The sequence below is a fragment of the Pantherophis guttatus genome, chromosome 1 (genome assembly GCF_059756535.1).
Source record: "Pantherophis guttatus breed Tessera chromosome 1, ASM5975653v1, whole genome shotgun sequence".
NCBI classification, from domain to species: Eukaryota; Metazoa; Chordata; class Lepidosauria; order Squamata; family Colubridae; genus Pantherophis; species Pantherophis guttatus.
In genome coordinates this window covers 6,028,888-6,041,668 of record NC_142063.1, presented here as the reverse complement: position 1 = coordinate 6,041,668, position 12,781 = coordinate 6,028,888, and the positions used below count along the sequence as shown (strand labels likewise).

Genomic DNA, 12,781 nt, shown 5'->3' with positions numbered 1-12,781 from the left:
TGGGCTGTGTCATTCATTAGCAAATTGAAGCTCCGGGTTGAGTGCTGTGAGGTAGGGACAGAACCTTCCCTGCCCTCGTGCTCGCCCCATTCACCTCAACCAAAGGTGGGCAGCTGAGGGGGAGTTGAGGGGCAAGCAGTATCATTCCTGCTGTGGCCCAGGGTGTCCAGTTTGCAAAGAAGGGTGCAAGAGCTGTAGCCCACGGAGGGTGCAGAGCAGGACTGTGCTCTCCATACAACTATACGGGGAGAGCAAATTCTCAATCACTCCTGGAGGAAAGGAGATGAGACTGAAGCAGGGCAGCTCACAGGGAGTCAAAGGGTTCCTCCTCTCTGGAAGGAGCCTCTAATCTAGCAAGTAACCTGTAGGTGTGTCCACAGGGACCACCAGTCACCTCCCGCATTTGCCAGCTTTTCTGGTAGACAGAACCCTTTACTTTCTCCAGCCCACCTGTCCCCAATCCTTCTTCATCTAGAGAAACGTTATGTGGGAGAAGACAAAGAGAATTGGGAAGGGACCCTAATTCCAGCAGGCAGCAGAGGAGGAAGAGTTCGATGTGGTGGGAAGGACCTTTTGGGACCAGTTTTGGTCTGGGAACAGTTGAGATGCACATGGCTAATGGTAAAACTGTTCAGACAATTGTGCCACAGTGAATTGCCCAGGGAGAGGCAGTGGGGGAGGGGCGGATGGGAAGAGGCACCAGGGATGGGAGCCTGGGGTTAGGCAGTGGGGGAAATGGTTCATTGGGGTGGGTGGCATGATGAGCTTAGGGTTAGGGCTGCAGGAAATTATGGTAGACCCTATATTGACAATATTCACAGGTCTATAAAGTATATGAAAACTGATCTCATTCCGTAAGTGTTGGGACAGTTTTGCCTAGCAAACTTTTCCAGCATGATTTTGATAGCAGCCACCAGTGGCCTCATTCAGTTGTGGTCACATGGAATATGGTGGCCACTTCTGTCATTGCACCATGTGGCCTTGTGACAAAGTGATTCGTTCTGTTTCCCTCTTGCTGTTTGTGCAGCATTGCAGAAGATTCTGGAGCTCCAGTGAAGGTGAAGTTTAAGGTGGGGTCAACAACAGTGATTATATTTATTTATTTATTTTATTTTCTGAGTCCAAAACATCTTACATTAAAAGGAGAAAATATGCTATTTAAAATTATTATATTGATCTAAATTAAAACAAATTCAAGAACTATATAACAAATATAAAAATTAAAGTCAGAAGGAATTTAAAACTCTATAAAACATTTTATAGCATTTGAGGCCCAGAAAGTAACAGTCTGGGCATCAACAGCTCAGTTCAAAGAAGATCAAAGTTTCTTGCCTTTGGGGGGATATGGAGAGCAAGAGAAGAAGACAAGAGGAGAAGGTGGCACTTGGGGGCATCTCTGAGGAGGACTACTTGGACCAAAGCAAGTGGCTATGGGTGTCCTCAGCTGATTTGAGACTAGAGGAGGCACCTCAACTTGATTCTGCCATGAGGAGTCATGCCACCTCCTGCCCAGAGAACAGAAGAAACACCGCATGAGTCAAGATGGGAAGGGACAGACTTCATCTCAGGTGGCAAAATATTCCATTACAGAAAAGATTTTCCTTCTAGACCCTGAAAGCTGAAACTCTGACCAAGAAGGCCTGCAGTATGGGCCTTCTGCTGAATCGAGTGGGATGGGCAAATAACATTGGGGTGAGATGGTTCCTCAGATAGAATCAAAGAATCATAGGGCTGGAAGGAAACTTGGAGTTGTCATAATCCAACCCCTTACCTAAAGCAGGAGTCCTTGTACATTTTGAACCAATGGCAGTCCAATCTCTTCTTAGAAACCTCCAGTGATGGAGCACCCAAAACTTCTGGAGGCAACCTATTCCGTGGATTATTTCTCTCCCATTCTAGGGCCTCTCTTTGATAAGTTTCCAACCATTATTCTTCTCCTTCCTCAAATGATTTGGAAAATAAATTAACCCCTTCTTTGGTGGGACTGCATCTCAAATATTGGAAAAGTGCTATCTATGCACCTTTGGTACATAGATAGTACATACATGCTGGCCACATCACCATGGAAATTGTTTTCAAACAATACTGATTCCTCAACCAAGAAACATCATCCCCAAGAGTCAGACGTAATTGAAAAGGAAATCTTTATCTTTTTGCTATCATTTTAACCCTAATCCTTCTCTTTGTTAGTGTTGACATACTATTTCCATTAAATATACATCATATGAATTCATGTTCTTCAAGGAAGTTACACAAAGGATTGACTAGTCACAACTGTCACCTGTTCCTCAAGGAAGAGTTGCAAGTCCAGGAGTGCCCTCAGATTATACACCAGCTCAGTATGAGGCATTACAACCCTTAAAATCCAAAGATGATAAACACTCAGATAGAGGAGCCCTCCAGCCTCCCACACAGTCTCCATCCTATCAAGGTTCAGTTGAAGCCTTTCGTTCCCCATCCAGATCCCCACAGCATCCAGCCACCATGAAGGAACATCCATTGTACCTGCTAGTTCACCTGGGACACAGATGTACAACAGGGTATCATCTGCATAAAGACATATCTCATTCTATGGTAAAATGTAGGTGTTAAACAGGAATAGAGAGAGCACCAAGTCCTCTGGCATCTCACAAAGAGGCTGTGTGGTGGAACTCTCATTCCCTCTAGAGATAATCTTGTGATAATTGGAACTGTCCATGGAGGAAGGAGATGAACCAGCACAAAATTCTACTTCACTTCCTTAAATCCTGGAACCAATTCAAAAGTATACATGATCAATCATATCAAAAGAAACCTAAAGGTCCACAAGAACAAGAATGGATTCATGACCTTCATCCTACTTCCACCAGAGATCATACAAAACCATGACTAAGATGTTGCTATCCCATATTGGCTCTGAAACCTGACTATATGAAATCTAGATAATCCACTTAATCCAGGATCCTCTCAAGATGCAGCCCTACCACTTTCTCAATCACCTTCTCTTAAAAGAGGAGGTGGGAGACTGGATGAAATAATCAGCATGGTGGGGTCTAGCAAAGATTTATTGAGCAGACGCCATAACAGCATCTCTTTAAAGGATGATGAGAAAACCTCTTTCTCAAGGATGAATTAACCATCATTTGGATCCATCTTCCAGGTAACCTTGACCAGCCAAGAGGGACATGGATCTAGTTCACAAGTGGTCACATCTACATCCCAAGGACTCTGTTGACTTCCTTGGGCTCAACAATGTCAAACTGTTCCTAGATAATTGGGTAAATCCTTTCCCCAGCCATCTCCAGAGGTTCTACACCATGCTTGGCCTCCAACTGGGAACAGATCCAGTTTTATCAACCAGATGCATTGAGAATTCCTGTCAGATCCATGTATCTGCCATTCTTCATGGAACAAAGGGAGGATTTGGAGTTGTCACATGTAGTTCTTTTCCTATGTATCATAAGTATCCAATTTCTTGCCTGATCCTCTTTGTATAAACTTTACCCTGATTTATAACCATTGCCTGGTCCCAGGAATGCCTGGAGAATTCTCACACCTCTAGAAATGAAAGGGAAGGTGGTGGTGGTGGGGGGCCAGTGGATTGTAAAATGACCGTGAGAAGCTTGTTGTGACCCCAACTCCCGAGCCTGTCCTAAAAGAGGAAGAGGACTCAGAAGGTGATGGGGAGGAACTGACAAGGCCTCCCTCTCCAGGACCCTCCTCTCTGGCAATGCCTCAGGTTCCATCCAAAGGCCAAGAGGAACAGCCTGGGATATGCCAAGAGGAAAGCATATCAGAACAACAACAGATAGGGAGTGAGGATGATGAATCCTGATCCCAGGCAGTGTTGGAGGGAGAAGCATGCGCAGCAACGGAAGAGGCGTGGGAGGGCCAGAGATTGAGCTGAGTCACTGAGCCACACCCCACAAGGAATAAAAGTGGGTGTGATTGCTCTTCAGCCTTTGAGACGGTCAAAGTTAAAAACCTGAGAGTTACATCGTGTTACCTGAAATCTGGCTTGTGCATATTTGGGCTGGACCTTGGCTAATTCTTGCTTCGTGGATTAATTTTTGCTACTGAACCGGACTGAGGATAAACGCTTTCTTGCTAACTGTGAGTGGAAACTGACTTGGCAGGCATTTCGCAGTTTACTGCCAAAACTCTTATCTGCAAGAGTTTCTAGTCTGATTGCTTAATAAAATCTTGGCAGGCGTGCCTGGTGGTGTGTTTGCCTGTGTGGGGAAGGGGGACAGAACAAAGCTCTTCATATCTGTTTGTCAGAGAGGCTGGTGCAATTCATATTCACACCAGCAGATTGGTCATAATCCACATCGGAAGGTAGGGAGGGGGTTCCTAATTTCCTTTATCCTGAACTGCATGCCCTGAGGGACCCCAGAGCCTGCTTTGAGTTTTGACTAGCTTTCATCCCTTTCAATAAAAGGTTCCTTTTGAAATACAAAGTTCTCAAGAGTTTGTGCTTTCTTGGAAGTGGGTGGGGAGGGAGAAGCTGGTGCTCATAATTCCTCTGTGAGGCCTGAAGGAAAACCTACATGTGAGGCTTACTCAGAAGGTTCCGGATCATCTTTAAAAAGACCATAGGGTGTCACTCAGTGCAATAATAAGTGCAATACGAATGGAGAAATATTGACATTTTGTGCCTTGTACTGCCATGAGGTGGGCCTTAATAGAAGCTCTAGCTCAGATAGGTCAAACACAAGGCCTGTGCATGCATAGGAGGTGAGGAGTGCACAGGGGTCAATGGTCTGGCAGTAGCTGCAGCCTCCTGGAGCTCACTGGGCTCCACATCCCGTGCTGTGCAGTTGAGTCCAAACACTGGGAATGCCAGGCTGGCCATCCAAGCAGCAGGTGGTGGCAGAGGCATAGAGGAGGCAAGTGATCTGGCCTGCTGAATGCAGTGGTGGCTGCCCATTGACCCACCCATTCTGTCCTACCATTTGTTTTTGCTTGCCCATGGCGATCCTGGCTGAGACATGGCAGCCAGCCACATGGCCACCTTGCAGGCCAAATCTCATTCCACCCTCCATGCATCTGCTTCCACCTACTGTTGGTGCTGCCACCACAGGGCTCAGCCCATGCCATCCAAATCTCCTACTCCAGCTCCGCCAGAAACGTGGGACAAGGAACCTGCCCACCATCCCACACACAATGCCCTAGTTTGTGCAAATATCCTGAGAAACTTCATCAAATTACATTTCTGGTTTGTGCCATTATACCCAAGTAGCACTCCTATTTTCTGACCCAACTAGGGCATAAGCCAGAATCCACCTTGTGTGCAGGGGTCACTTTCATGTAGGTCAACTACACACCTTCCCCATGACTCCACCTGCTCTGTGAATTACAAGAAGAGACACAAACATGTTTTCCATTCTGCTGCATGAAGAGAAGCGGTTGCTAAGGGGAGAGGACAGTGGCCTTTCCCTGCAATTATCAGAAGAACAGTCATTCTTCATGTGTCCCCTGTGGATTTCCAGACACAAAGATCTTCCAGGATAAAACCTGCTTTAAAAAACATCTCTGAGTTCACCAGATGGGGGGCAGAACGTGTCACGTGAGCCTGCCTTGCAAAGAGCTCACTCCTGGGTTTGAAGAGACTCACATGTCTTTGTTCTCTCTATGGTCACAGCCCAAACACAGGTAAGAGGAATAATTTTTGATATAAAGTTATCCTGAGGCCATCAGGTGGCACAGGTGGTGTCTGATCTGCTAAAGTTCCAGTGAGATTTCAGGAGCAACTTTTGAATCAGTTTCTGCATAAAACTTGATTTCTGTTCTAGGAGGGAAGGTGATAAGAATGACTGGGCAGGAGTCATGCTACTGTTGATCCTGATGCTCTTCTGGCTCCTGGCTCCAACTACAGCGAAGAGGCTGCAAACCATGTGTGCACTCAGGGATTATATTGATTTAAAAAAAAGCTACTATAGGCCTGGTGATCTCATTATTGGTGGGAATTTGCCCTTGGGACCCACTGTAAAATCTCCTCTCCCAGAATTTAATACTGTGAATCTTCGTGTACGAAATGCGTAAGTTTCAGTTGGAGGAGAAACATACATAAAGATGGTCTCTTTGCTTTTAATTCTGGGACCCCTTTCAGAAATAATTCTTCTAGTATTTTGCACTGTCCTTGTATAGTTCATATTTTGTGCTTTTCTCAATAAACTACCAAGCTGTTAAAATAGGGAGGAATTCTCAACCTCTTTACAAGAAGAAGATAAACAGTAAAAATGAAGAGGGAAACTGTGCTGGCCTAGTGAAGAACTCAAATTATAATATTAACCCAAATAGTAACTTGTGGTTAGATAACTCAAATCAAGTTCAACCCTAACCCTAACCCCAAACCCAATAAAATTTGGGGGTTGCTGCCCCAACGCTCCCCCAATCAGTGAAGCAACACACAAGCTTTCCTGTAATGTTCCCCAATATTTTTCTCACTACAGGCTCATACCCGGTAACTACCAGCACTTCCTTGCATTGATGTTTGCTGTCTCTGAGGTCAATAAGGATTTTCTTCTGCTCCCCAACATCACCCTTGGCTTCCACATCTATGGCCATTTCCAGAGGGAGATATTTATTTCCTTAGACAGCCTCTCCATGCTCTCCTCACGAGGCCAAGTGGTTCCAGGTTACAAATGTGACCTTCAGGACACTCTGCTCTCTGTCATTGGGGGTCTCAGCTCCAAATCCTCAAAGCTAATGGACTCCATCTTCAGCATCTTTAAGGTCCCACAGGTAAGATAGCTCCGTTAGATACAATATGGAGTAGAATAGACAAAGATCACACGCACAAACATAAGCCAAGATGAAATTGAAGGTAGTTTGGGGGAGGCACATCATGAGCCTGTGACTCTTCGTTTATTCTTCATAAAAGGGTACCCATCATTTTAGTGATGTTTATTCTCTGTATCAGGTTGTTGGTTTCTTCTCATGTCTTCTTGTCTTCTGACATACCACAACCAGTCAAGATGTGTAAGTGGTGGCTCTCCCTAAGAAGGGAAGGAGATTAAGTTTGCCATTCAGAGTGAGACAGCCTGACTGGTAGAGGAAAAGCCACACAATGGTGACTCCAACGGTTGCCCTAAGACTTTACTTTGTCTTTAAAAAATGAATCTCATTTTTTCCAGCTCGGGGTTGGCTTTGAGTTCTCTCAGGGAAAGAGAAGAGTTTATCCTTCCTTCTTCCAAATTAATGCCAAGGAATCTCCTCAGTATGTGGGTTTAGTCCAGCTGCTCTTGTATTTCCAGTGGAACTGGGTAGGGCTTTTTGCCCCTCAAGATGACAGGGGAGAACATTTTATCTCAACTCTGATGCCAATGCTTAAGGAGAAGGAGATATGCCTGGCCTTCACTGAAAGGTTGAAATCAGATGATATTCAGATAATGGTGAAAAAATTACTTCTCAATTTCCAGACTTGGTCAAAAACTGAAGTGATTATTCTGTTTGGAGACTCCAATTGTAGTGTCAGGGTACAGATATTTTTGTTTGTCCATAAAAAAATGAGGAAGACAACATTTCAGAATGTTTGGATCTTAACCTCCCATTGGAAACTTAGTGTGGAGGAAACTGAAAACACTTTGCTATTTCTAAAGCCTTTCCATGGAGCCTTGCATTTTAGGGACCACACTGGGGATGTCTCAGAATTCAATCATTTTGTTCTGTCTTTAGACCCCTTGAACCCACAAGGGGATGTATTTCTCCCTCTATGGTGGGAAATAGTCTTTGATTGCAAGATCCACAAACCAGGCAAGATCCCTCCAAAGGGGGCAAAAATATGTACAGGAAAGGAGAATCTGCAGAATCTGCCAAATTACACTTTTGAAACAAGCATGACAGGTAAAAGTTACAATATCTACAATGCCGTTTATGCTGTGGCACATGCTTTACATGCAATGTATGGATCCAGAGCCCGACCGACAGTGATGAGGCTTGGAAAGAGGATTGCCAATGTCCAGTCATGGCAGGTAATTTCTGTGGCTTCCTTAGAAAGGAAAATGTATTAAAAGCAAATATTAGAAAGATATGAAATAAGAATAATGTTTTGTTGGAAGAGTTTAGAGGAGGGGGAGGGAAGAGATCCATAAGATCCATAGAAGAAAGACCTTCGTAAAGTCCAAAAGGCTTCAATGGTTGCCAGAGTTTCAGGAGGTAACCATGACAGGGAGTAGATGTCAGCTGAGAGCAAAAGAACAATCTGGCTGTGTTTGAGAACGAAGCTTCCAGAAGTCAGTAGAAGTCCTAGTTGGCATATTTGTAGAACACCCTCCGTTTCCCTCAGCTTGGAACCCAAATCCAACTTGCAAAAAGACACTCGATTCCTTTCAACCCTGGTTTATGTTTCTATAGGTTAACATCCTATTTGACCCCACCCAATTTGTCCAGTTTTACGTTTATTGTATTGCTCAGGTTGTAGTGTGAATGCAGCAAATCTTGGTTCACCTGAGCACATAAAGCAGGATTCAAAATAGTCTTAATGGGTTGTTTGTCTCAAACACATCAGACTTTTCTGCATTAATGGATAGACGTTGAACTTCTCTGAACAGTGAAGAGAAAAACCAGGGCGAGCCTTTCCTTTTCCTTGACTCTATTTCCTCAAACATGGTTCCTGCATTGTGCTCTGTTCAATTCTCAGGCAGAGAAAATCAGAGGAATTGTACTCCGTTCTCATACAAATTATTTAATTGTTACTAAAGTGAATTGATCAGTTACAAGACCTCAGGACAAAGTAAATATTTAAAACTACATGTAATCAAGTATTACAGGAGGAACAGCATATACGACCTCGTAGATGACCCTCACTATGTCAAAGACCTTGGAGTACCCATCTCAAATGATCAAAGTGCCAGAGCTCACTGTAAAAACATTGCCAAAAAAGCATTAAGAGTTGTTAATCTAATCTTGCAAAGCTTCATTTCTGGTAATATTATACTGCAAACTGGGGCATACAAAACCTTTGCTAGACCAATTCTCGAATACAGCTCATCTGCCTGGACCCCACACTGTATATCAGACATTAATACAATTGAACAAGTCCAGAGATATTTCATGAGAAGAGTCCTCCACTCCTCTGCTCACAACAGAATACCTTATGCTATCAGGCTCAAAATCTTGGGATTAGACAATTTAGAACTACGCCGCCTTCGGTCTGACCTAAGTGTAGTATACAAAATTATCTGCCACAATGTCCTACCTGTCAATGACTACTTCAGCTTCAACCACAATAATACACGAACACACAATAGATACAAACTCAAGGTAAACCCCTCCAAACTCGATTGCAGAAAATATGACTTCAGCAACAGAGTGTTCATTGCCTGGAATGCACTACCTGACTCTGTGGTTACTTCCCCAAACCCCCAAAACTTTACCCTTAAACTGTCTACTGTTGACCTCACCCCATTCCTAAGAGGTCATAAGGGGCATACATAAGTGCATCAATATGCCTACCGTCACTGTCCTAATGTCCCTTTTTATTCATATCCATTTCATGTATTCATAATCATGTTTATACTTATATTTGTTATCTTATATGTATTTGACAAATAAATAAATAAATAATAAAATATGATTAATTTTGGAATGTGGCACTAAAATCTTTCAATGTACTTAATCTGATAAAGCTTGATTTGAGGGAAACATGATACAAAGGACGAAAGAAAAACCATTTGTAGTTTCAGAGTTAAATATTTGGTGTTACTGCAGATTCCTCAGTTCTCCACCAAGGGAACTCCGCTAGCTTTTCAGAAATAAATTCATCTTCTCAAGTTGGTCACCATGTTCTGATAGAAGCCATAACCATAGCTCTAGCCCAAATACTCCCATTTCTGAAGGTCTCCTTTCTTTCAGATTCTTCCCTATTTGAGGAATGTGCAGTTCAACAACAGTGCTGGAGATGAAGTCTCCTTCTCAGAAGATGGACTGGGATCTGCTCGTTATGATCTTCTCAACTGGGTTTTCCTCCCCAATCAATCTTTTCTCCCCAAGAAGGTTGGGCAAGTAAATCCTGAGGCTCCCCCAGGACAAGATTTCACCATTAAATCTGATGGAATCGTCTGGGGCACAAAGGTGAGCTGCAAGGAAATGTTGTAAATTCAAGGAAAGATTCATTCTCTTCTTGAGATGTACAACATCTTTCTAACTGGAAAAATAATCAATTGAGTCAGAAATCTTGGCAGTCATTTGGTGTAAAATCAGCTTTGCATGTAACACGTTTGATGCCTGATTTGTGTCATTCCACAAAGGGTTAGCCTTGGGAACAATGTCTGCTTGAAATGCAGGATGCAGTTACAGCAAGCAACAGTGATTTCCACGGACCATTGATGTTCAGTAGTATCCTCATGGTTTTTTTTTTTTTAGAAATACTGTAGTTCAGTCACAAGCCTTCCTCTGCAGTCTTAGATCCCAGTTCCAATCTCCAACATCTGATGGTAGGTTGGGAGTGCCAATGGCCTGAGTCCCCCACCAGCTGTTCCTGGTTTTTGATAGATGGTGGCAATCTATTTCTTAAGAAGAGAATCTGAAAATAGAAATAGGAATAATGAAGGGAAATAGGAATGAGGGAAAGAATGAATGCAGCAAGTTCATTGCTTAAGTAATTTCAAATACTTCTCTTTTAGACCATCCCCTTTGCCAGGTGTGGCATGAAGAGGTGCCATGCAGGAGAGAGGAGGAGAGTTCCAGAGGGCGAGCAGGTTTGCTGCTACCGCTGTGATCCTTGTCCAGAAGGGACCGTTTCTAATCAGACAGGTAGACAAGCCTTCAAAAGTAGATCTTCCAAGATCAAAGAAAACATTCATTAAATCTATTTTGTTTATTGTGATCATTTTTGATATTATTTATTATTATTTATTCATTTATTATTATTTATATTTCTATACCGCCCTTCTCCCGAAGGACTCAGGGCGGTGAACAGCCAAGTTAAAAAACAGTAAATAACAACGTTAAAATTAATTAAAAGAATTAAACAATTTGGCCCATTTTTAAAATACTAAATTACTAATATTAAAATCCTCATACAAATAATTAAGTTAAATTAAGGTTAAGAATAAAATTAATAACAACTAGGCCAGCCCAGCTTGTTGGAGCAGATGTGTTTTAAGGGCCTGGCGAAAGGTGCGAAGATCGGGGATCCTCCGTATCTCTGGGGGCAGTTCATTCCAGAGGGCAGGTGCACCCACAGAAAAGGCCCTCCCCCTGGCTGTTGCCGGTCGACACTGCCTGGCCGATGGCACTCCAAGGAGGCCCTCTCTGTGGGAACGTACTGGTCGACGGGAGGCCGTTGGTGGCATGATTATGATTGGCATGGACTCATACTTTTCAGCAAAACCTTTTAGTTGATGTCTCTAAATTACCCTGGTGACAGAAGTCACCTTTCCCAATCCTCAGCACTTCCATGCAGAATAGTTTTAGGGCAGAATTTATGAATCTCCAACTTGTATTTCAACTCCTCCTCTATTATCTGATTGTGAAACCCAAATTCTAATCTTTTCCTGAGGAAGTGGGGTTTATCCTAGAATCTAGGATTGATTCTATCCTAGAATCATTATAAGTGCATCATGATTTCCTTGAATGAATGAATTCTTAAACAAAGACTTTTGATTTCAGATGCAGCTCACTGTGAACCCTGCCCAGAAGACCAATTTCCCAACAAGGACAAGGACCAATGCATTGCCAAGAAGATCCACTTCCTTGTCTATCAAGACACCCTGGGATACACATTAGTTTCTCTCACTCTTTTTCTCTCTGTGAACACATGTGCAGTCCTGGTGATTTTCTATAAATATCATGACACACCGATTGTTAAGGCCAACAACAGAGAACTCACCTACATCCTACTGGTCTCCCTCCTGCTCTGCTTCCTCTGCTCCTTCCTCTTCATTGGTCGACCAGGGAAGATCACCTGTCTCTTCCAACAATCTGCCTTTGCTGTTCTCTTTTCCCTTGCAGTTTCTGCTGTGTTGGCAAAGACTGTCATGGTGGTTCTGGCCTTCATGGCAACCAAGCCAGGGAATAGGACAAGGAAACTCTTAGGAAAACCACTGACCAACTCCATTGTCATAGCTTGTCCCCTGATCCAAGCAGTCCTTTGTGCCACCTGGCTGGGAACCTCTCCCCCGTTTCTTAACTTGGACTTCCACTCCTTGTTTCGAGAGATCATCTTGGAATGTAAGCAAGGCTCAACTGCAATGTTTTACGGTGTCCTCTCTTACCTAGGACTTTTGGCCCTTGTCAGTTTCACAGTGGCATTTCTAGCTAGGAAATTGCCTGATAGTTTTAATGAAGCCAAGTTCATTACTTTTAGCATGCTGGTCTTTTGCAGTGTTTGGATCTCCTTCCTCCCCACCTACCTGAGCACCAAAGGGAAGTTGATGGTGGCTGTGGAGATCTTCTCCATTTTGGCCTCTGGAGCGGCTCTCTTGGCTTGTATCTTTTTTCCCAAATGCTACATTATTCTGCTGAGGCCTGATCTGAACTGTAGAGAAAATATAGTAAGAAACAAAAATTTCTAGGAGTTGCCTCATTTTTATTTGTCTTTGTGGCATGTTTAGAATGTAATAAGATTTCTAATAAATGATGAAAAATTTTGATCTTATATATGTTGACAGCAGCAAGACAATTATACGCACAAAAATGGAAGGACGCTTATGGACGAATGGCTGCAGAAGCTGATGGAGTTGGCAGAAGTGGCCAAATTGATCATTTTGGTTAAAGGAAAAAATATAAGTACCTTTGTTTCCACATGGAAACCACTTCTGAACTTTGTGCTTGAAGTGGGAAAAAAATGAAAGTT

The 12,781-nt window shown here is 43.2% G+C and overlaps 1 protein-coding gene across 1 annotated transcript in view; it reads left to right on the top strand.

The window, feature by feature from the left end:
• The window catches only part of LOC148116286 (vomeronasal type-2 receptor 26-like), a 36,083-nt gene extending 23,557 nt beyond the window's left edge, over positions 1 to 12,526 (top strand). Inside the window, exons 2-3 of the mRNA XM_087886030.1 lie at positions 10,608 to 10,737; positions 11,596 to 12,526. Of these exons, the coding sequence (XP_087742156.1) occupies positions 10,608 to 10,737; positions 11,596 to 12,500 (1,035 nt within the window). The 3' untranslated portion in view covers positions 12,501 to 12,526. The remainder of the gene's footprint in view (positions 1 to 10,607; positions 10,738 to 11,595) is intronic.
• The last annotated feature ends 255 nt before the right edge of the window (positions 12,527 to 12,781 follow it).